The 26,334-nt window shown below is 37.7% G+C and overlaps 1 protein-coding gene across 1 annotated transcript in view; it reads right to left on the bottom strand.

Moving 5' to 3' along the window:
• LOC126830560 (gamma-aminobutyric acid receptor subunit beta) overlaps window positions 1-26,334 on the bottom strand; it is a 78,218-nt gene that overhangs the window by 31,768 nt on the left and 20,116 nt on the right. Inside the window, exon 3 of the mRNA XM_050560959.2 lies at window positions 6,104-6,171. Coding sequence (XP_050416916.2) covers window positions 6,104-6,171 — 68 coding nt within the window. The remainder of the gene's footprint in view (window positions 1-6,103; window positions 6,172-26,334) is intronic.

Genomic DNA, 26,334 nt, shown 5'->3' on the forward strand with positions numbered 1-26,334 from the left:
TTGATGGCGTTGTTAATCGCCTAATAAGGAATCTATCTATAATAAGTTATTTACATTGTCGATAAGGAGTAAGAAGACATATACCTGGTTGATCAGGAGAAATAGCGACGCTACCTTGGGGACAAGGATTAATAGAGAATGTACCTTGTAGATAAGGATTAATAGGGAGACTACCTTAATTACTGATAAGTAGTGATAGGTACGTTAACTTGTAGATTAGGAATAATAAAAGTAAGGAAGGATAAGGAATGTTACCACAAAGGACAATTGTTAGCTATTAATAGGGAGGCTACTATAATTGTTGACGCTACCTTGTAGATTAGGAATAATAAAAGTAAGGAGGAATAAGGAATGTTACCACGAAGAACAATCGTCAGCTAATACACTGATCATATTTTAGGTGTGGAGACACATTATTCACTTCTTATAGCTAAATTGAACCAGGATTTTAGTCCGATGTCCACTTGTCAAATGATTGCGCGCACGGGCTACAGGACAATGAGTCTTGAAGAGATAAAAACTGCCAGTGCAAGAACCATAACAGTTTCACTTCAAAGAGCAAAAGGTCGAACATTTCATTGATCATATGACCATGGTAAATAGACATAATCATAAATTGGTCTCAAACGGCCATGATGTCTGGTTGAAAACACTTTAAATTCCATTCCGTTCCACCGCTTTGGTCAAAAATAAAATATATGGTACAATCCACTGTCGAGAGAAGTGGACGTGAAGGAGCTAGATAGTGTTAATATTCAAATTCAAATGTTAAAGATCTAAGACATGGGAATGAGAGTTATTATTACTTTGTTGAAAAAACCACTTCAGCGGTGAATACTGAAGCCTGGTCGTATTATTATTATCAACATTGATACCATTGGGGATGAGTTCTGTGATCACAGTACGTTTAACTGATGTTATACGTATTCACAAGAATAACCAGCCCATTGAATTATCTCTCAAATATTTTTAAAATTTATATTAGAAGCAAATAACTAATATCCTTTAATTCTCCCATCCCCTTTCACAACTTATATCTTCATCCACTTCCACAACACCCCAGCCCACGTTCATAATGCTCTCACTCACCCCACTTGCGCACCCCCCCCCCCCGCCTCAAGCCACTGCGACAACACCTCATTGCCCCAATTTCTTAACACTGACTCACTTTCACGACAGTCACTTTTACAATACCCACCTCCTTCATCCACTTTAATGTCCTCAAATCGCGTGCCGCTACCAATTATCACCCCAAACCCTGATACACACTTTCAAAACACCACCATCCCCAAGACCACCACCCGCTTTCAGAACACCTTCCCCGGCCTTCCCACTAGTCTATTTGTTTCTGAATATTGAAGAATCTTTATAAAAGATCGCTTTATTAAAGGGCCTATCCCGAATATATTTTGGAGAATAAAACTGCTTAATTTTGGGTTAAAATCCCATAAAAGCCTCTACCTTAGGGCCGAGCAACTAATTCAATATATGTGATACGTTTTCAAACAACTTAAACCCGTCAATCTTCATCGGGAAATGGAAACCAGCGTCCCAAGCTGTATTATGCGGTGTCTGGATAAAACCAAGACTTTTATTTTATAAAAATAATGTGTCGGTGAAATTTACCTTTCGTTACCAAGTATAGCACATGGGTCATTTACTGTATAAACCTCAAATGGAACGGGAATCGATTATCAGGTCACCCGTCGAAAAATTGACCCGAAATCTTAAAAGGGTTACGTGTCCGGATAAGCAGTTTGGAAGTTCACGTCCAAACGACTCAATATTTTGAGCTAGAATTTTGAGAAGGGGTATATAAAACATTCCTCTATATTTTGGCGTTTAAATTTCATACGTACTCAGACTTTTATTTTGTAGACTCTGTTCAAATCGGGATAGTCCCTTTAACAATCTCAAATTATCACAAAAAACAACAGTCAATATTTAAACAACGATTTTATTACCTAATACAATTTAATAAAACAATTATTCATACGTAATATCTTTTCAATCACAGTCCGTTTCAATAAAAGTTGCACATACAAATGAAGTGAGGGTTAAATGAAACGCAAGATAGAAGTGTTAGTAAATACTTCTAGCAACATATTGGGTCAAGTCTATACCAATTTCTCACCATCGATTTAATTGCTCAATCGCTTCCTTTTCACAACATAAAGTCTTCAGACAAACACGAATTCAATTATCGCAAGGAAATAACTTTTCTCTGAATCTTTATCTTCTTCAATTGAAATTCAACTTTTTAATCTTTCTTGACTGCCTTTTTCGTTAAACTATTTCTGTGAAGTGCATCGCTTGGGCTGTCACACGGCTGCATATCAGGGTTAGGAGTAGACAGTGATGAATGGAGCAAAACTTCTTAAAGAGCCGGTATTTCTTTGCTTTCTGTGTTTTTGTTGGTTTGATATTATCGCCTGTGTTATTTTAGATCGACTTCTCTCAACATGACAACATTTTAAAAAGAAAGCTTAAAGAGTTGTGCTTGTATTGAGAGTAAACAAAATGTGAATTTAGTAATATCGAAAGGAAATGAAATGGGGTTAAAATGTTCTACTGTACTGTTCAGGCTAATGAAGACGTGCATATGTCATGCAGTGTGCCAAGAGGGATATTTTGTCCGGTCTACATTTATATTGAATTTCAACCGCCAAGGGTTCTTTTACGTGCATGCTGATGTGTACACGGGACCTCGGTTTTTCGTACCATTCGAACGACTAGTCAGCAGCCGTGTCAGGCCCTCCGTCCTGCACCACTGACAAGAGGAAGCTGTGCAGGAAAAATCCCAATGAACTTTCTTGGCAAACACCTGGAGCGAACCGACCACCCCCAGCCTAGCGAACCAGCGTCTTACTCACTTAGCCACCGTGGCTCCAAAAACGTATAATAACATGTCATAAGATCATTACTTAAAATCTCTGCACATCATTTGTGGGATTTTGAATTTAATCTTGTGTTCTTGATCGTATATTAAATAATCAATTTGGGTTCATTTTAGATTAAGTGACATTTTCCCGTAAATACAAAGGGCGCACAGAGCCTTAAATTACCATCGTTCAAACCTAAGTAGCAAACCAGGCAGGACCTTTATTCGATGGAAATGAGGAGGTTGTTATTCGAGACTAAAAGATAATGTGCAGCTATCAAATCAAATCTAGGTGCTTTCCTCTGTCACATTTATGCTATTTGTGAGTAACGAAGAGCATTAATGGATTTATGTTACGTTATGTGAAGTTGGAAATAATTCTGTGTCTCTCGATTCTCGCTGTCATCGCCCACGACATCAATTTATACAAGCTTGGAAGTGTAAAAGTACAGGAAGTGTTATACCACATGCAGAGAGAGAGAGAGAGAGAGAGAGAGAGAGAGATAGATTTGGGAATCAGAATTCAGATAGGAAGTTGTATCGACATTTGAAAGTGATATTTGTTATTGTTAATTGAAAGTCGACACATAATGAACTTGTCCTACAGGTATATAAATTATGTGAAGTATACCAACAAGAAGTTAAACGCAGCGTAAGAACGATTTACTGGACGAATCCAGTAGCTGATTTAGTTCGGTGACGCACGTTTATACAACTGTAGATTATTCTGGCGGAGAAGAACCAAGAAAACCAATCTACACTAAAAGACTTTACCATCCAAATGTTCATGTTACTGTCTATAATATAGTCAGTTAAACACACACCTACGGTTGTCAACCACAGCATACATGCGCAGAAATGTTTGAAAGAAGAGATTTGGGAATAGACTTGATGAGAACACAATAACATGTCATGCCAGACCCGCCCCGGATGTTTAAGCTTGTCATAACGAATTCACTCAGATTGAAATGTGAACCTAACAAACGTCACGTAAGTCAATTAGACCTCTACAAACATCACGCGAGTCAATTCGAACCCAACAAACCTCACGCAAGTCAATTCGAACCCAAAATGTCAATTCGAACCAAACACACATCACGCAAGTCAATTCGAATTTTATATACTACGGCAAAACAATTGTTAGCTGGGAGAACTCGGATCCTTATAAAACAATATGCATATCATGCCTCATACACGGTATACGTCACAACTTAGGTTCCCTCCAGCGTACAGCGAATGTTTGCTATGTTATTTCATAAGTCGATAACTACTGATGTTATCCTTTCCTTACCGATCCTTGACTTGATAAAATCGTTCCACTGGTCTTTCGACTTTCATCCATGGTGATTACAAAACCATGTTAGCTTTAAACGAATCATATTTTTCTAATTACTGAGTAATGTTTCCAGCTTCCGTGTCTCAGAATCACCCACAAATACACTGTTACTTTATAGATATTTCAAAATCCAGGGTTATTAATCTGGAGTGACATTTAACCAAGATTTTGAAGAAGGTGGATTCGCCATTAGAATGTCGCGACGAATCTGGACTGGGGAATAATCATCGGCATGTTTCAACTTTGATTTCTACTTGGCCTCTGGGGTATATTAGCCTATATGGGCATAGCCAGTACGAGGAGACATATATACGCATCCTATAAGCATTAGCATACATGCACGTGTACGATCAATTGGCAGTTGGAATTCGAAGAATAGTAGACAGACAATTATCCCAATTATGCTAGGCACAAAATGTTCCAAATAAAAGACAAATATGCGTTAAATTCCGTTTTATTCAATAGTCTTCAGAAATTCCATGCCCATGTCTAATTATTGACATTTAATCTGGAAATCCTTTACTCGTTGTTAATCTTTGTTAATCCGTGTGCGTCATAATACAATGTCAAATCAAATACTGAATAGTTTCTGATCACGTGAAAGTGTAGACTAGATTATTTATCTAGGAACTGCCAATAATTGGACGAACATTGAAGCAGCATTGTATCTATAAAGACAATCTTTCATAATTATGGCGCATCATGTTTGTGAGTTTTTCAGATTAAAACCCCACACGGTTCCATCATGAGACGTGGTATATCAGGTCACATAATTTATATTTCGCGGTGGGTAAGACGCTGGCTCACTAACCGAGGGATCTCAGATTCGCTCGGGATTTTCCGGTGTGGCTTCCCCATGTCAGTGGTGCTGGATGGAGGTCCTGATAAGGAAGAGTGTCTAGTCGTCGTGATGGAAAAAAAATAGGGATCCTGTGTACAAATTATAATAAATAACCTGAATCTCACTGAAAACTGCATGATTGTAACCGCTTTCATCAAACTATAAACTTACTAAACATTGAAATTAAGAAATGAAATGACATGGGTTTAACGTCCTGCTGTTCTGCACCGACTGGGCTAATGAAGACGGACATACGCCCTCTGTCCTGCACCACCGAAAAGGGGAATAAAATAAAGAAAGTGCATCTGTAATACAATATGATCCCACGGATTTTGCAATATTTTATTACTATGTGCAAGAGAACCACACTTTACCACACACAAATCCCCAGACGACAAACCCATGGACAACATACACAACACGCATAATTACAAGACACACATAAGTAATAACTCCCCCCCCCCCCTGCCCGCCCACCATGATTATCAGCACATGGTGATACGTCGAGTAGGAATTGGGGTTATAATGGCACAAGTAATAATGACAAACCCAACCCTCTTACCTGAAACATTGCACCCATCACCCCGTTCACTTTCTTTACCATTCATCCATTAGTAGATACTTCAAAAATAATTTGCCAAGCTGTGCTCATGCCCTTTAAATATTCAAGATTCTTTCTTGACACAAGAGGTGTTTGGTGGCCGTATGGTTTAACCGTCTGATCAGAGGGTCTGTCATTGAATAAAGTGGCATGGTTTGGATTACCCGCTTGTATGTGACAAAGAGTAGGGTCGCGTGTCAAGCCTCGTAGGTTCCTCCAGTGTCCCCCTACTGCTACAGATCCCTAAGCATAAGCAAATTATGGCAAATAAAATTGAACCATATGTTAGTCCCGAAATGATTTAGTTTGTGTCGAGTGGACGTTTACCCCCTCTCTCTCTATCTCTCTCTCTCTCTTTTTTTTTGCAATGCTTAATGTGGAGACAACGATTGTTATAAAGAACAACCATGATGTTTAGATTATTATAATATATCGTATACTCACCATGTTAACCTCAGATATACTATCAAAACTGGCCAGTATTACCTCTATACCGATATTTAACGGTTCCTCTGAAAGAAAGAAAAAAATAAAATCGTGAGAATGGGTGAAATCTGGAGGGAGTTCTTGTTGTACACTATTATAAAGTGTCAGGAAAAAATAAGCCACAAGAAATGACAGGTATTGTCTTAATATTATATCTAAATTTGTACCTGGATACCAGTGTCTTTATAGTGACAAGAAAGTCTGGATAATCTATATCAATTTATTCTAGGGAGAGAGAGAGAAATGGGGTTTAACGTCCACTCGACACAAACTAGGTCATTTCGGGACTAACATATGGTTTAATTTTATTTACATAATTCGCTTGCGCGTAGGGGTCTTTAGCAGTGGGAGGAAACCGGAATTTATTCTAGGAGATAACAGACTTGAAGACATGTAGTGCCTTTATAGTGACTTGAAAGATTGGATAATCTGTTCCAAAATATCATATATCCAGGGCTGTGTAATGCCTTTATATTTTAACAGTGACATAGAACGTCTGTGTAATTTATATTAATCGTATATAATATATATTAATAGTGAATTAAAGATAATACTGTTTCGAGATTCTACATTAAATTACACAACCTATGATTATAGATTGCATCCAAATTATATGTGTTTTCCAAAACAATAATTTCCGACGTGTTTCGCATTGTCAATGGTGCAAGAAGGAGAGCATGGCAAGGACAGCTGTCTAGTCGTTCAGATGGGACGAAAAACCGAGGTCCCGTTTCCATATTGGCGTGCATGTAAAAGAACCTTGACAGTTTGAATTCGATATAAGAGTAGACCGTAGTGCTGCTGTACGGGCAAAATTTCCCTCATAGCACACTGTATGGCGTCAATCTACCTGCAGAGAAGTGACTCTGACACAGTGAATAGCCATGATATCCACATGACGTTATCTAAACGTCACAGGTCATGAGGTCACATCAACAAACAAATGTAAACACCATCATATTGATCATTATCAACATTACAAGACACAATGTTACATTGTAAACAATAGCCCTCTTGCAGCCTTTAGGACTGTATAATCCGTACAGAACGTCTTATCGCTTCTTCCAATGATTTTTCACAAAAATAACATCATCTACAACTCTAGATTTGACGTCGGCATATTGGCACTATTTTGTGCTTCGGTCGTGTCTATTTCAGATATACACAATCAATTATGTTAATGTTTTTAGCGTGGGTATTGACTAAAAGTTAATTTATTTCAGTCCTAAACAAAAATTTAAAACTTTAACGCAATTTTAAAAAAAATAGCCAAATTCTGGCTGGGATTACTGAGCAAAATGGCCATTCACTGTATACGTGCGAAAAAAAAGCCAGCTACCATTTAATTTTCGTATGTTAGTTACGTACGTGTATGGCGTATGCCCGTCTTCATTAGCCCAGTTCGGAGTACAGCAGTATGACATTAAACTCCATTTCATTTCATTTCATTTGTCATACAGCCCCCCTCCTCCTCCTTGTATAATTACTCATCTACAATGTCAAATGATGAACTTCAGGAATTACTCTAATCCTTGATACAGAAACCTCCTCTATATCGTATAACTTGTTAATGGTCTATTATCAGATATACATCTATAACCTTGAACGTAATTAGAAATGTACCGTGACAAGTTTGGTCTTACATGACTTATCATCATTATTCTAGTGTAGTTAACGTTTCTCTAATTCATCGATTTTACCTCAATTCAATGTAGATTCTCTCCCCGTATCTCGGTGTATTTGGCTATCAAATCAACTTTTACAAAACACACTGACTGTAATTTTGCCCTTCTTCTGGCTTTTCAATGTTCCGATCGATATGTTCATTGCATTTGAATCGCATGAAATATCGTTAAAACAGACAGTTAGTTGGGAATGAATGGCAACTAATGCCCCACAATGCATCATCATATCTTTAATTTCAAAGTTCCATTCGATTTAAGAAACATGGCTATTATTTACAATGTTGATTGGACACAAAACGAGTCAAGATATCGACATGAATAGAAAATAAAATCTATATGCATCATTTTATGAACGTCCTTGAGATGATGATTAGGGTGATAACGGAAGAAAGCGACTATAATAGGCAGAAACAAGCTTTAGAGTGGATGTGTTGTAGTAGCATCTTATATTTTTCACAAACCACACCATTGTTCAAACTTCCGATTTTAACCGGAATAAAACAAATATACGTTAACGAAGACGTTGAAGGACAATGTTGGCATCAGTGGGCTGAAATCACCTTTTATCTGTTATCGCACTCTACTTCCACAGTAAGGATGCCTCGCGTTTTTCCTTTTTAGTGTCAGTTCCAGGTCAACCGTATCATAGTGTAGCACCATGGGTCGTCTATCAGACGTGGAAAGCGGGCATTTGGCAATCAGGTCGCCACATCCGGCGTATGTCCCACGTATCGTTTCTTACTACATATTTAAGAACAGCCCTTGATCGGCTAGTATTGTTTCTGGTTGTGTTTGTCATGCACTTCTTATGACTCACGTTGTGTTTTTTTAAATGTCATTCTAATTCTGACATCCCTCGTTATCAATCCCAAAATAACGTATGATTAACAAACGAGATGACAGGAACAAAAGTACGGCTTCTACAGTTTTATATCAAGCTGGTTACATAATTACAAGCATAGATTATAATAAAGTCATTCCCCCTATCTCACGATCCAGATGGTTTCCCTTGAACTTCAACGGACCTTCCTAACGAATTTCTACACGATGTTTGCTCTCTCAAATCTACCTGGTGTCTACTCTAGAGCGCACATTCTATTAATCATATACTCTTAGATTCACAGCCATTAATTATTCTATTGGCTAATTATGATGTAATTAATCACGTGAATGGTCATGCCAAATATGGAGTGGTAACTTTCCTTTCACGTGTTTTAGACATATAATTTATCCTTAGCCTTAGACCTCTTTTCCTGTTATTCTCAGAATATTTCATAACAATTTAATTTGCGTTTTAAACAAACTTATACCACAGCTAATATACTGACAATGGAGAATACAAATAAAATATATGACGTTTATCAAATTATAAATCATATCCTCTGGTGTATTTATATTCGTCTAATGCAATTTCGCATAAATTATCAAATAGTATTAAAATAGATCGCTGTGTTAAGATTGTATTTGGAATGTGTTTAAACCGCCAAGTATACCACATATATGTTATACTGGCTGACACCAACATTTCCCTTTATCACTCTTATTGTAGTTATTTATAGCTAGAGAGAAAATGAATGATCTTCGTAATTGTAATGTTTAAAACTTGTCACTCAGATATAGTGATCGAGTACTGTTCGGCGTTAATGAGCTTGATCCTTATTAATAAAGCTTAATAATTTGTCGAAATTACCGTCTCCCATTTACTATTCGGTGGTACCAAATGGCCTCGATATCAAGAAATATCGACAGCTTGATTCATGAATTGACCGTTTGAAAACACAGTTATTAAATGGGACTTTAAGTGTAATCAGTATGAACAAATAATATCCTTTTAGTTGGGTCTTAGAATGTTATAAAATGTAAATTATTTTATTTATTTTATAATATCTAAGGCATTTTTGTCTGGAAATTAATTAATGTTATTTAATAAAAGCTATATTTGTTACAATCAATGCAGTTTTCTGCTTTAAGTGAGAAATGGACTATAGTTTTTCGGATTCACTCTGAATTAGCGGCAAAATGTGAGTTCAAAGTCTGCCGGAACACCCCCATCCCTCCTGATATATCCCGTTTTTATCTGATGAATTAATTATGTAACTTTTGAGTCATGTCTTCTTTTATTATAATGTTTAATTAGTAAGTAGAGACGGGAAATAAGTTACCGAATTTAGAAGAACTGGATTTGGCTGCCAGGTTTTCTTGTGAGGTACGGTGGCCCAGTGAGAGAGAGAGAGAGAGAGAGAGAGAGAGAGAGGGAGGGTGGGGGTAGGTTCACACGAACAAACTAGGACATTTCGTGATTAAAATTATGTTCAATTTTATTTCAATAATTCTACGGCGCCTTTAGGAGTGGGAGGAAACCGGAGGGCCCAGAGAAAACCCATGAGGTTGGACAGGCAACCCTACTCCTTGTCACGTACAAACGGGGAAATCGAAACCACGTTACTCGACTCAATGGCAGACCTCACGATGCAACGCACTCGCGTTAACCATTCGTCACACGCCCCGCTCTCAGTGAGTAAGGTATGGGCTCATTAACCAGGGGAAGTCCCAGATTCGACCCCGGTGTTTCCCATTGGCAGTGATTGCAGGGGGGGGGGGGGGGGAGGAAAAACCGCGGTCTCTTATACATATTATTATGCCCATAAATTAACTGTTGGAATTCGATAAAGAATTTGCTGGAACGCCGCTCTCCCTGCAAAATTTGCCACACAGCAAGGCACAGGCCGGTCTTTATTATCCCAGAAAAGTAAGACTGTAAATTTCTATGTTGTCTTTGTTGCTTTCTAGTTGTTATATTTGAACTAATAAAGAGTCTGGAATTTCTCTTGATGATCAATCAGTTTTATATTTGTAGACAGCAATATATCTTCTATTATTATTATTATTATTTCGTTTACTCTCCTTCCATATTAATAACAGTCAATTGTCTAATCAAAGGTTATTGCGTGCTCAGTGGAATAGTTGATGTAAGGCTGTTAAATTATCTAAGGCTGTTATTTGTGACGGAAGTTTACACATAACAAGACATGAAACATTAATAACACCACCTTCCCTGTAAGAAGAGTTACGTCACATGAGCCATTATGGCCTATTCCGATAATAAGATTTCCCTGAAGCCATGTCATTTCTGATTTGATAGTGGGACTTGTACAAAAGAAAGACAATAATCTATGTAAGGAACGTTTCTTATTTAGTCTAGGCGGGGAGGCCTAGAGACAATTTCCAAACACAATGCCTTGTCTATCGTAAGAGACACGGTTAGTGGAATTCAAAGAAATATTCCCCGACAGATCGTGCATGAATTTATCTACTATGGTTTCTTGGTTACAAGAAAAGTCGCATTCGAGTTTTCTCCTGACCATCCAGTTACAAACGCATTATTCAAAATAGAAAACGCAAACGTTTCCATAGGTTCGCCACAATTTACAAATAGTCCATTATGTAACTAACTTACCAGAAGAAAGAGGTAGAGAGATTTAACGTCAACCCGACCCAAACTAGGTCATTTCGGGACTAACATACGGTTAAATTTTATTGTGCGTAGAGGGATCTTTAGCAGTGGGCGGAAACCGGAGAAAATCCACGAGGTTGGATAAGCGACCCTACTCTTTGTCACGTACAAGCGGGAAATCGAAATCACGCCACTTTACACAATGACAGACCTTATTATATCACGCACACGCGTTCAATCACTAGACACACCCCCTATATATCTCTATTAGACCATATAAAGTTATTTTATATCTGACAGACATAAGTGTCCACTATAAATTATATTCTGTAATTGGATAATGCTTTCACTATAATATATATTAAATAAGTTTATTATTACGAAGTGACAACCAATCGGTCTGGCCTAAACGTGCAGTATTCACATAATGCCCGGAAACAGTCTGGTGCTGATATATCGCTGTATGCATTATCCATAAGTTGCTATGGATTTAGGATGGCGGTTGTCCAGGAATAATATTTTTAAAATCGGCTGTAGCTTTCGATAAGTAAAAACACAACAATGTTCAATTTGAAGTGATTCAACTCAAGTTAAATGGCGAGCCCAATCATCCAATCCATCGCTGAACACGAGACAATAGGCCTTATATTTGGCCTTATATTTGATTTCATAATTACAGTTTTTACTGGTTTCTGAGCCGTTTGACTCTAGGCAAGTGCTCTGAGTATTTAGTAACTAGCGGTTGACCCGGTGTAGCATGGGTATAGTCATGGACCGGAAGTAGCATAACTCCGAAATCGTAAGTGGCAATCCGTCGCCACAAGGGGCCTGTTTCACGAAATTTTAATTAAGATAAAATCCAGATTTTAGCAATTTGATTGGATAATATAGGGATTGATTTTAGTGCTTAGCCAATCAAAATTTGGATTTTATCTTTAGTTAAGATTTCGAGAAACAGGGCCCCGGCCTATTTTACTCCCTGGTCAGAGTTACCCCATTACAGCTCTAGTGGTAGCCGCCAACACTGAACAGACAAACAGACAAACGACAGTCACAAATATTAGTATAGATTACCTAACCGACTGTACAATTCAATAAAATTAAGTACTGCGTTTCTAAATATTGTACATACAATATAAAGTTATTGCTAGCGGTTTCTATCAGAACTGGCGCTGCCGTGACAGTAGAACCCGAGATAAACACACCATGCTGGGTCACAATAAAAGGAATACATATATGTTATGTTTATCAATAATTTCCTGGTGACGACCGGTCACTACTATCAAATGATTGGGTTAATGCAGAGAAGGCTATTTTATTGAAATGGATCTGTGATGATAAATAAGATATGGATATTTTATATTTATCTACAATTTCCTAATGGCGACCATATAATTCTTTCAGTGCAGCTTTTATCCTGTTTGTCAGTAATAACCCCCTTCCTGAACACACTTCATAAATTTGTTTAATATATATGCGAGATAAGTTGAATTCTTCCCATTTTTCATGTTTTCTGGTTTGCGTCACATTCAAATAGGACGCCGGGAATTTATTTACAGTTACCTCTTTAATCAGAGGAGGATATTTAAAATCTATATAACCAACAAACCGTTAGGTATCTATTGAAACTGCATCGTCTATATATCTTTGGGTAAAATTAAACCTTTTTGCGGTTTTGCAATTGAAATTTTAATAAATTCTTGAATGAAATCCGAAACACGAACCATATTAACGAGTAAACGAGGACGATTACTACCCACAGGAATACGAAGCCCTTGTTGAAATATGTCTTCACACAATTCCGCATAGGTGAAGTTCAAGTGCTCATCCAATACTAAGTAGCCTTTTTCATCGAGACTAGAACATTTGAATAATAACAGGCGTTGCATAAGAGGCATGGTATGTGCATCCCTTCTAGATACGATACTATAGCTTACAAAGTTTCTGTGGCTCATTGTTACATACACTGTTAAGGACTATTCCAGTAACGGAGAATAATTACTTGCTTTCCCGCATGGAATTAAACCTAGTTGTAGCGCAATTACAAGTCAAATTCAACGCCAATATGTCGGATCAACTTGAATCTAATAAGACAAGTAGCAGGTATATTAGTATGGTGATCTTCACAGACAACATGGCTCAAATTAAATTCTTCATTTGATTCCGTCATCACCACCTTCTGAACCTAACAATATTATTTTAAGACTATTGAGGAAACGTTTAGCAATAAGTAACTGGAAATCATTGGACGTTGTATACTCTTTGAGAGGCGATTAAACTGCAGTTATCTGGCGATAATGGCGGAAAGAAAGTGGTTTGTTGAAGGAGATTGTGTGTTATAGGATTAAAGGAATTAGAGCCAGACGTTTTAAAGCTGATTTATCTAAAGGTCATGTCTACAGTTTTAATAGTTTAACAGACAACGACTGCTATTGTTGGATATTTTCTAGATCGGGATAAAGAAATATAAGATCTACTGATGAACTACCTAAATCAAATCACAGACAGTGGCACTTAGTTATCTTCATAAAACCCGACTATAGATTTAAACTTATTGTGACATTTGTGAACTCGCCAAATACATAACAAGTAGCACAAGGTAAGCATACCGTGCCTCGTGCACGACATCCGGCAGTTGTTTGTGTTTGGTTTTTAGAAGACGAATCAGGTACCTTTAGAACTAGTGTCTCCAGTCGATTGACCGAAACTGTGAAATACTGTAATTAGTGTAAATGCAAAGGGGCAATATCATATTGTTCGAATGATGAAAATGCACACGAAGTTGCTATAATTTATACTATCAACAATACAACTATGGATAAGTGAACATACTGTTTGGTCTGCGATATCACCCTAGTTGAAAGCGGATGTTAAGTCAACACACTGTAGAAGTAGGTAAGTCTCCCTATTTGATGTTCCTACCTATTACTTATTCATTCATATATGTCATTATTCGCTCCCGGTGTTGGCCGGGAAAGTTCATCGAGATTTTCCGGCGTGGTTTCCCCTTATCAGTGGTACAGGACGGAGGTCCTGCCAAGGACAGATGTCTAGTCATTCGGATGGGACGAAAAACCGAGGTGTCGTGTGTACACAGGAATGCACGTAAAAGATCCCTTAGCAGTTGGAATTCGATATAAGAGTAGGCCGCAAAATTTCTGTCATAGCACACTGTATGGCGTATGCCCGTTTTCGTTAACCCAGTTGGGTATGAACAGTAGGATGTTAAACCCCATTTAATTTCATTACTTAAACGCCATTATTACCTTCAGTGTATAATTAATACCGATTATGTTAAAATATATGCGATTCGAAAGTTACTTGGGATCCTATGACATGCAATCTGTTGTTTTTGAGACACGCGTATTACACATTCCAAAAGTCACGTTAATATCAACAAATCGCTCAAATGTAAATTATGAAATGGTATCACATGCCATGTAAAATTACTGGTCTAATGTGGCACTAGACTCGATCGGATTAAGCTTGCATGGGGCCCCTGACTGACAATGAGGCATATTCTGGTCATTGTCCGTCACACTTACACAAATGAAATTTATATGTCAGTATAGTAGATAAGATTTATTTGGCTCAAACATACAACATAATAAATAAAATCATAAAATTATAAATTTCGCCCGCCTAGTTAAACTCTTTGAATATTTATTTATGGAACAATTTTTTACAAGAAGTAATTTGGGGCCCCTGGTTGCCATGAAGATACAGGGGCCGATCCTTGGAGCTACATGAAAAACATTGTAAAAGAAAACACTTGTATGAGAAAAATGTAATGATGGAATGGGATGGGCATTCAAAGCGCGAGATAATGATATAGACATATGTGATATCACAATTAATGCTTTGCATCAATGAAATTGAATCACAATGTGATCATAAACATATGTGATATCACAGTTCATGCTTTGCATCAATGACATTGAATCACAATGTGATCCTATTAATTCATAATAAAAAAATGACGTCAAACGGTGGTGTTGGATTTCTTTCTTTAAAAAGCTCAGTGCGTATGTATTTGGAGACGATGATGGCATCATGCATTGTCAACTGTCAAATTTCCTTGACAGGAACCTGACAAACTCCCTGCTGCAAAACCTAGAATTGTCTTATCGTCACCCTGATCGCACCTGTCATATTTCATGCTTGTATAGATACATACATACAACGTTTGCTTGATAGATATACCGGTAAGGCTATTGAAACGTTACATGTGGTTAATCCAAAATACGTTATACTTATACTTCTAAATTTCATTCAAGTATATAATAAAAGATACCAAAGATAAAATCATGGATTTTGTTCAGTGTAACAAGTAAATATCGACTATAAAATAAGGACATAGCCTCTGGTTTGACACCTAACACATAAATCAGCAGTAAAGACGAATTCGATTTTCTCACATCGTGAAGGAATGTGATGAACATGAAATACAAATGAAACAAAGTCGATATGAAAGGATGTTAATTCAATTAACCCACGCCTGAAATTCGAAACATATTAATAACGAGTGCAGCACTAATATTATAGCACATACTGTCAAACCAAATGACAAAGTAGGTTACTTAAAAACAATACATCAAAGTATGAAACAAAAAACTCAAATTAACCAGCAATGCCAGGGTGAATAGAAAACTGTTAGTCAAGTGCATATGTCCGAGGACAATTGAGCGGAGATTCTTGATTTCATCTGGCTTGAAAGCTTACATTGTTTCGTTATCTAATCATTCGCCATCCTTAAAACCTTATTTTAAATATTTAAATTAAATCCAACATATATTTCATTAACGTGGGCAAGACTTCTGAAATCCAAGTGATAAGTGTTTGGCATGATGTTGATCCTGTCCAGTAGCACTGTGATCAACACTCGGTAGAACAGTTCGATTTAGATTTGCATCCTTGACCAGCGCAGGATCTCCTTCTATTTACTCCGAAATGTTCGTTTTATTAATAAAGTTTTGATCGAACAATGCATGATTATATGAATTCGACAATTATCAAATACACAATTTAGGCCATCGATTTGTATACCAATGTTTAAATTGAAACTGACCAGGCGAAAATAGTCACGTCCATCAAGATTTTAACTCGGTTTATAAAACTGTTGATTGGAATCCATACATCATGTGATGAATTTGTCCCAGTAGGTTTGTGGGTATTGCGGACAAAGTCGGTTATAAACTCAACCCCTGACCGCAGCCTGTCAACGAATCACTTAAATTATTGGAAGTGTTGACCAGGTCGAGAAAAAGTGTTAATCCATAACGACTTCATCAGTTATTATTAGATCTAGCCTAGTTATACCATTTATTTATTACCCTCCTTTATTTTCCAATCACCGCCTTTTGGGATCAGATTCTGATGACATCGTTCGTCGCTAGAAGAAGTAATCAGCGGATGTTTTCTAAGCTCTTCATACCTACTGTTCAAACTCTTAACCGCTGGAAGCTAAAAACCATCAGTCCGGTTGTTGGGAAATACGGTAAGCCGACCCAACCATTCATTAGATTCTCATCTACGTATCTGGATTTCTAAGGTAAAATCCATATTTTAGTAATTTGATTGGATAATATTAGTTTGAATTTAGTGCTTAGCCAATCAAAATTGAAGTATCCACTAAAATTTGGATTTTATCTTTAGTTAAAATTTTGTGAAACAGGCCCCAGCAATTTTAAAACGGCTTAAGACACAACACTATTGGCCTTGACTATGGAGGCCGGTCGGTATTTGCATTGCTTTGGTATCTTTAACAATACATTAGAGAGGTTAAAAGCGATGGGGAAATCGTTTGTCCGTGAATGACACGAAATATATCAGTATAGTATATATTGTCTAAGCCATGGTGAAACTGTTTGTCCGTGAATGAAACGGAATGTATCCGAATTGTAATTAGCGACGTGTGAAGCGTGGATGTTGCATATAACATTACAACTGAGACACGTACTCTATATTCGAGAATCTTTACTAGTTTAGTAGAGGACGGGGAGGGGTTACTCAGATATTACCCAGCGAGTAAGGTGCTGGCTCACTAACCAAGAGGTTTTGTGCACCTTGGGGGTTTTCAGTATGGCTTCTTCATGTCAGTGGTGCAGAACGGATTGTCTAACAATCATAGTGGTATCATATCTATTCGTAAGACAAAAGACTGTTTCGCTAAACCTAGTCTACAAAAGATCAACGTGTTTAGCACTACATACCTTTGAACTCAGTACCGAGATTTAAGTGAAGTTTAATAATGTTACATGTAACAATAGATTACGTTTGTACGGAGTCGCTTGTTAGGACGGGGATAAGGTTATTGAGCATGTTAGCTTACATACGGATTGCTTGGTCAATCGTTCTCAAAGATTGCTTCACTGTCTGGGTACACAAACTCTACATCCAAATCAAACTCCAAACTTCGACATGGATCGACTAATTTCTTAATATAGCTTTACGTAATTACGTTGACAAACAAATAGGACCGATTGGCCATTCTTTGCTAAAAGCTAGCGTGGTCTTTGGAAGAGCCCAGACCAAATATAATTTAAGCGTGGGTTCGTCTCGCCCAAGTAGGTGATTATCCTTGCAATTTTACTGTACAACAAATAGCCAATAGTTTGAAAGGTTCCACTTCTTTGATATACGGATGAAATTAGATCTAGAAATCCCCCGGGATACATCCTTATAAAATTATGGGGAATTTAGGTCGAAGGAAAGCCATGTATGACATGCCTCCACAGTGTTTGGCTGAACCCTCTATTTTCTCTCTCAACTTATATTTCCTGTGTGGCTAACCAGGAAAGGGTACCTAGTCATTCGGATGGGGCGAACATATCAAGATTGGTGGTGCACGTAAGATATACCTTGGGGTTCTCCACTAACAATGTACACGTAACCATAAAATTATCACGCTTAAGTCTCAAAAGTCAAACTTCACATGGGGTCCACTTTAGCTCGGTCAGCAAGACGTTGGCTCGCTAACCCTTAGGTGTTGGCCGCGAAAGTTCATCGCGGTTTTCCGGCTCGTTTCTTCAGTCGTGCAGGACAGAGGAGCTGGCAAGGGACAGCGTATAGTCAGTCTTTCGGATAGAACGAAAAACAGAGGTCCCGTGTACACATTGCCGTGCACGTTAAAGAATCCTTGAACATTTCCCTGGTATCACACTGTATGGCGTATGTCCGTCTTCATTAGCCCACTCAGTGCAAAACATTAGGGGGTTAAATCCCCTTTCATAGCGCAAACTTCACCATGACCATCACTTATAAGTACCACATTAAGGTTCGTTGCGGATCTAGAGGGCGAGTGGGGGGGGGGGCTTCCCTGTCTCAATGTGATCCCATTAATTCATAATAAAAATTGACGTCAAACGGTGGTGTTGGATTTCCCTCTTTTAAAAATTCCTGGATCCGCACCTGAGGTTCATACAATCTTGGGGACACAATAAAAAGAATTTGTTTTTCTGTAACAACTGAGAAAAAAAAAATCCATCAATCTCACAATAAAATAAAATATCAGTTGCGTTTCATTTTGTTTTTGATGTTTCACTCCATCAATAATGTCGTTTAAAAATCAGCAAAATAATCAAAAGGAAATTGTAATCTAATTTTGAATAGATTGGCCTATCCATCTATACAATGGCCGAGTGGCCTGTCAGAGTAGTGAACGAGTAGGGTCGCCTGTTTTCTTCGGTTTCCTCCCAATGCGCAGGATACTTATTGAAACACAATTGAACATATATTAGTCTTGAAATGTCTTAGTTTGTAGTTACTCTTCACCCCCTCTCTCTCTCTCTCACTCTCTCTCTCTCTCTTTCTCTGACAGAGTAAACATAAAAGTACACACGCATCTTTAAAGAGAAACGCCCTATTATGATGTCATACTATTGCACGTCAGTGATTCTTTCTATGGAATTTTGTTATTGACACTTTCAACATATTCTGAATGTCATCTAATTGCGTGGTAATGCCCGACTTCCTTCCAGGAGAGACGTTCACGGTGTAGATCCCAATCACTGACTGATTATTTAACTTAATCCAGACATTTACAGAAACTAATTAGAGTTATTTACAATCAATGGAGCTATAATTAACTTAGGTTTCTTCCAGATTCGTTTTGGAATTGATTTCAGTCACTGGGTTTAGAACGACTGAACGGTTTTAAAAGGAGTTTTTAATGATTTCATTTCCGCTTTAAAGTCGAGAACGATACATAAACAATCTTGGGATTCTTTTACATTTTGGGAGAATTGGCTGAGGATGTGGTCGTGTACGAAACAGGATAAGCTTATTTTGGATGGACTATTTGCATAGTATTACTGATGTTAAAAATGCCGACACGAGGGTATACTGTATACAGGATGATAGTACACTAATTTTCATGAGCGGTCAACATTTAGTCAGTTTGACTGCTCCGTGGTGCTTTTAAAGAGAGAGAGAGAGAGAGAGAGAGAGAGAGAGAGAGAGGGAGAGAGATGGGTTTAACGTCCACTCGACACAAACTAGGTCATTTCGGGACTAACATATGGTTTAATTTTATTTCAATAATTCGCTTGCGCGTTGGGGTCTTTAGCAGTGGGAGGAAACCGGAGGACCTGGAGAAAATCCACGAGGTTGGACAGGCAACCCTACTCCTTGTCACGTACAACCGGGGATTCGAAACCACCCCAGTTGACTCAATGACAGGCCTTATGATACAGCGCGCACGTGCTACCCATTCGGCCATCCAACCCCCCTGGTGCTTTTAAGCCGCACCCATTACACTCAAGGTATGGCTATGTTGTTGTCTTTAAACTTAACTACCAATATAGAGTTTAAACAGGTCGTCTTATATAGCTCGGTATTACCGAATAGTGCTTAACTCCATTAAATAACACCTGAATGGAATATGAATATAACTAAGATATACTGTTTAATTACTAAAGGTACGTGGTATCATATGTCATACCAAACATGCGATGGCAACTTAAAAACAAATATAATCTGCAACAGAACACTGACTCCTTTAACTCTACGGGTAGCTGTTTGCCTAATTAAGCGTCGTCATAAATGTTCAGTATGTGTTGACATTTTACTTGATTACATCTGATAAATGTGATATTTAATCTCATCCAATGTAATTACAACTTCATATGCATGAAGTAGGGATGAACGAGGAATTCAGTGCAGGAGATTGCTTTAGCAAGTACTTCTACGTTTACGGTAAATATATAAAAAAATAAAAATACGTCCAGTTAAAAAATGAACCAGTTTTATTTCTCCATTCTGACATATATCAAATCATAAGCTAGCTGTCTGATCTTAATTGGGTGCTTTCATATATAATATGTTTCTGGTGATAAACCTAGTATACCCGACGTATATCCTGTTCCCTGGTAATAGAAGACCCAATTACAGTCTGATGGTAATAGTATATAATTTCTACGGTTACGTGTGTATACGAGGAAGAAGAATTCGTCTTGTTGGGCTATCAAGGTTGTTGGTTTTACATGCTAGCAAATATGTATACGGGAGAACCTCGGACTTTTTCCTCGATCGAACGACTTTTCGACACTTTATACGCAGTAACGTATGTACTATGAGATTTAGTTCAACCTTCGGTCCTGCAAATGCACCTATCTTATTGTTGACGCCATACACGCTAACTAACCACTGTTGTGTACGAGGAAGGGCATACTTACTCTTTCCAAAACACGTGGTACAACTTGTCATCGAACTTACTGGTTGTTGCAGGTGATAGACATGGATTCACTTTGCCATGTGTAGATATAATGTGTTGTGTACATTCTGTATGTATTTTGTTTCGCGTTTGTGTATTTTGTTGTATATATTTTTTTTTACTTTTGAGTATTTTGTTGTATATATTTTTACTTTTGTGTTTTGTATATATCGGTCGGTATGTTTCCAGCGCAATCTACCCCCAATAGGTAGAACGTTATTCACTATTATAAGATACACTCTGATTGGATAATATTGACATGGATAATAGGGTCGATATGATTCTGAGGTCTACGGTAGTGACGGTCAACATGTCCTGTCGAATCACGGATCAATTCGGTCAAGTCAATACAAAATTCTGTACACTAATCGTCTGTATTAGAAATGTCAAGATTTGATGGTCAGAGTAAAAGAACCTTTCAGGCTGATTAACTCAATCAAGGGTCTTCACAATCTTCACAATCCAGTTTATTATAAGTACAGGCAATTACCGTCTCAATAATATACCCTGCATGAATAATGCATAAATACAATTTGATATACCCTCTGGGAAATACCTGAACTCCAGTGGACTAATACGAGACCCATCTTGGCCAAAAGATCAATTTCCTTATGAAAACTGTATACAACTTATACTGGTAGTTGTATTATGTAAGAGTTAAATCTTTCTATTCCAGATCTTTGTTTTGGCCTATAACAGATCTTTGTTTTGGCCTATAACAGATCTTTGTTTTGGCCTATAACAGATCTTTGTTTTGGCCTATAATCAACTCTTTAGGCCATTATATGGTTGTGATTTTGAACAGATTGAAAAGCCATCGCCATTTAATAATGCAATTCAAAAATGTATAATCGTAACAACCGTAGCAATGAAAATCGAAACTACTCTATTCTTCTTACATTCATAACTTCCTTTAAGAATGAAGTAATTTGACTGAAATTTCCAATATATTCGTTTTTCATTGTCTATTTTTAGACTATTATAGCGAGAACTGTCAGCTCTTGATCGTACATCTTTAAGAGTCGGGACAGGACGTATGTTTTATTGGTTGCATGTTTATCACATTCCGATATTGTGACAAGTGGAGGAGGATTAGGCTTAATAGGAAGGTATGTGCGGTGCAATTCAGCGGGTTAATACAATGAAGCACGTAATATATATTTAGAGGTATCCAAAGACAAAGTCCATAAAATGAAAAACCATAAAAACCAAGACCAAACAGAGTAAATAGTTAACAACATTCCTAAATGGGATGGTGACGTAGTATCGTATCAGGTGATATTCTCGAACCAATTTCCGTAATCTGAAGCAAAAAAATCGAGTTCCGTAGTCCTTATAAATCTTGTTAGTGATTTCCCGTGGAGCCTATTACCTCTCTGCTGACACTAATGGGCAATTGGCATTTCAGAGTTTATTTTTTGCGTGACTAAAGTGCGAACTGACTTTTTCCAAGCTTTTCCAATGGCCATATTGACCGGAGTCCAGCTTACTATATTCAATGTGGACTCCTCTATCGTAATAAGTTATCGATCCTATAGTAGTGGTAGAACTGGGTCACTGTCTAGAAACGAAACTCAATAGAGTTTGTTACAATTGTGTTATTTAGTCTATATAACAACAACCTAAACAAACTGAACGAGCTGGCGGGGGTCTAGGCTTGTCATCCAATCATAAAATGGGGTTTAACTTCCTACTTTAGTGCACCAATTGGGGTAATGATGACGGACATACGTCATACAGTGTGCTAGAGGAGGAATCGTGTCTACTCTTCGTGGGATTCCAACTGTCAATGATTCTTATTCGTGCAGGAGCCGCAGCGGCTAACTGAGTAAGACGTTGGTTTGCTCCCGGTAGTAGCTTAGACAGTTCATCGGGATTTTCCAGCGTGGTCTCCCTTGTCAGTGGTGCAGAGGTGCAAGGCAAATGACCTGACAAGGACAGTCGTCTAGTCGTTTGGATGGGACAAAAACCCGAGGTCATGTGTAGACTACACGTTGGTGTGTACGTAAAATATCCCTTGGCAGTTGGAATTCGATATAAGAGTAGTCCATGGCACCACTGCCCCTTATAGCAAACTATATTGCGTATGGCGGTCTTCATTTGCTCAGCCGGAACAAAACAGTAGGACGTTAAACCCTATTTCGATTCTTTTACTTAATCGCCAGCGTGGGAATGGGTAGGGTCTGTGGCCAATCAGTTGATAAAATTTTAATCATATTATTTTATGCACGTTGTCTTTAGAATGGTATGTGATATAGGTCATGCTGGTCCGCAATACTAAAATATTGTTAAATTACACATTATCTTCTACACGCGATTTGAATCGTTTTAACATTTAACACATGTCTAGAAGCTGTGATGAGATTCTAATGGTAGGTCATAGAAAATCGTTAAAAATGAAACGGGATTTAACTTATCTGCATTGACTGATCCAATGAAGACGACCGTACGCGTCTGCGCGGTCTAATCTTATTTCGAATTCCAACTGTCAAGGGTTCTTTACGTGCATGCCAATGTGTACATGAGGGCTTCGGTTTCTCGTTTTATCAGAACGACTAGACATTGTCCCTTGCCAGGGCCTCCGTCCTGCACCACTGATAAGGGAAAATCACGCCGGAAAATTCCGAGGAACATTCGCTCCAAACACACTGGTTATAGTGAACCAGCGTCTTACTCACTGAGCCACATCAGCTCTAAAAGGTCGCTTTTTATGTATTCTATCCAATAAATGTATGTCTTTCGTTTTAATACGTCTCTGATCCTACCTTTATGCATTTTATGAATGTTCTTTTTTCTTTAAATGTGATTACATCTGGCGCGAGTATTCGCTAAAGAAATTTAACAAAGGAAATTGGAACAAAAATAGATTCACTTTTAAGAAATGGATTCTATTGTGTTTTTATTTTCTTTTAATGCGAGAACATCTGACACTGTTATTCGATCTAAAAAAATGATGATGATAGACACAATCTAATCAACCTTCTAATTCTAGATCGGTGGAATATAAAAAAATGGAATCTTGCAGATGAACAAAAACGAAATACGAAACTAGATTTTGTGGGTAAAATCAGATTGGATAAAAAAAAATAACATTTCGTGTCATCAGATGTTAAAAGACGTAATTCACATGGAGACAATTAATTCCTTCTCTTATTAAATTTGAATATTCATAAGGGTTGAAAGTGTTGTTTTAAGTAGTAACACGGACGATAAAATCAAAAACCTATGGCAAATTGATTTGCCTACCGACCCCCCCCCCCTTTTTACGTTTAGGTGGCTTTAATGCTTTCTACCACAGTTGGGGCAGCATGTGGAACGCTTTGATCACAAACGTGTATGAAGTGAACCGTGGTCTGATGCCACAAAGCGCTTGCTGTAAATGGATTGAGTTATCTAATGGCGTCGTGTAATTTGTAGAAAGTAGCGTGGTCTTTTATGAACAAAGCTGATGTAAGGATTCATTTGTTTTAATAACCATTGTCCTAATATGCCTTGTGTCTATGGCTGAAATGATCCCCACATTGCTCTTGCTGTTACTGATATAAGCTTTATTATATAAAATGTTCTATTACACACCGTAGTAAACAAGTGTCAAGGTTAGTAATTAGATAATTTGGTGGCTAGATTCTAAAATTGCTTCCTTTTTTGTTTTCCGGATTCATTACTCTAATGAAAACCAGATACTAGGATTATACGACGCACGTCAATTCGATTCTTCCTCATTTGCATAAACTAATTACTAACTGCTAATCATCCGTTCTAATATATTCACTCTCAAATTTACACGGTTTGGACCTCGATTTGAATTTGTACTTGACCTATAATGACAGAATTCAGAGATATCTGGGAAATAAGGGCTGTTGATGCCGTCCGTGATGTTTCAAATTCAAATGAAATGGGGTTAATGAATACGGGCATATGTCATGCAGTGTACAATCGGGAGTATTTTGTTCGGACAGCAATTAAATTCCAACTGTCAACGTGTAAACGTGACCTCATATTTTCGTCCCATCCGCTCTGTACCACACCGGCAAATCCCGAGGAACTTTGTCGGACATCCTCACTCACTGAGTCACCGTAGCTTCGTTTCAAATTCAACTTTATACTATACTATAAAGCTAAACGGGTGTTGCAGAGAAAACAGTATATGAAATAAAATGCATGGGGTTGGTTTAGTGATCGACTTTTACCGTTTTGCACCGATTGTTCTAATGAAATACGCCATACAGTGTGCTATGAGGGACATTTTGTCTAGATAGCGGCGCTACGGCCTATTTTTATTCCGAATTCCAAGTGTAAAGGGTTATAAATTAGGTTAGAATCCTACAATTCACCAACAGCAGATTGTGATAAGGCTAGGTTTTAATAGATATCAAAAAAGGGAAAAGTATTGTTCTCTGGTGTTTAAATTATTGGGCTGGGTTGGTAACCGTAGTGATGGGCCGGATATCGTCTTCTACCTCGTCGTCCTAAATATAGATCCCAATTATTGCTCTGTTTTCTTAGAACAGTCAAAGCAAAGGACTAGTGTAGTGGATAGAAAGAAATTTGGTTTAGCATCCACTCGGCACAAACTACATCATTTCGGGACAAACATGAGGTTCAATTTTATTACAATAATTCGCTTCCACGTATGGTGGACACTGGAGGAACCGGAGATAACCACAAGCTTGGATAAGAGACCCTATTCCTTGTCAGATACAAGCGGCGTATCGAAACCACGCCACTTGACTCAATGACAGACTTAATGATCTAATGTGCAAGTCCATTCGCCACCCAAACCCCTAATGTTCTAAGAAGTGTCATTGTGTCATGAGTCGTGGTTTCAATACCAGGCTATAAAGTGTAAAGTATTAGGGTTATCTGCCTATCCATTTTCCCACGCTTGTAGAACCATGTGTACAACACAATATTTATCCCTCAACGGCGATGTATCTGACGAACATTTTTTTGGCATACAAAACACACAAATTAAAATTACTATTCAATCTAATTTAATGCCCGGGGAACATCAGAACAATCACATCTTCTATTTGCTAATTGGTTCAAACATTACCATTATTCATGTAGAAATTCCACTTCCACTTAAAATTGGGTTTATTGTTAAAACCCGAATACCATGCTTTAATTGGTTAAATCGTAGACGAGTCTCCTAGGACTGGATCAACTCTAATAATGTAATTGGCTTGTTAAGCAAAATCTCAGTGGTAGCCATGTACTATTATTCAGTCTGATCACGGACGATCGGCGATAAACTGATTATACATAAATATGGATTGGACTTTATAATCATTTAACAGGACATTAATTAGAAATCTGAATACCTATGGTGTGGGGT

This window comes from Patella vulgata, chromosome 8 (assembly GCF_932274485.2).
Source record: "Patella vulgata chromosome 8, xgPatVulg1.2, whole genome shotgun sequence".
NCBI lineage: Eukaryota > Metazoa > Mollusca > Gastropoda > Patellidae > Patella > Patella vulgata.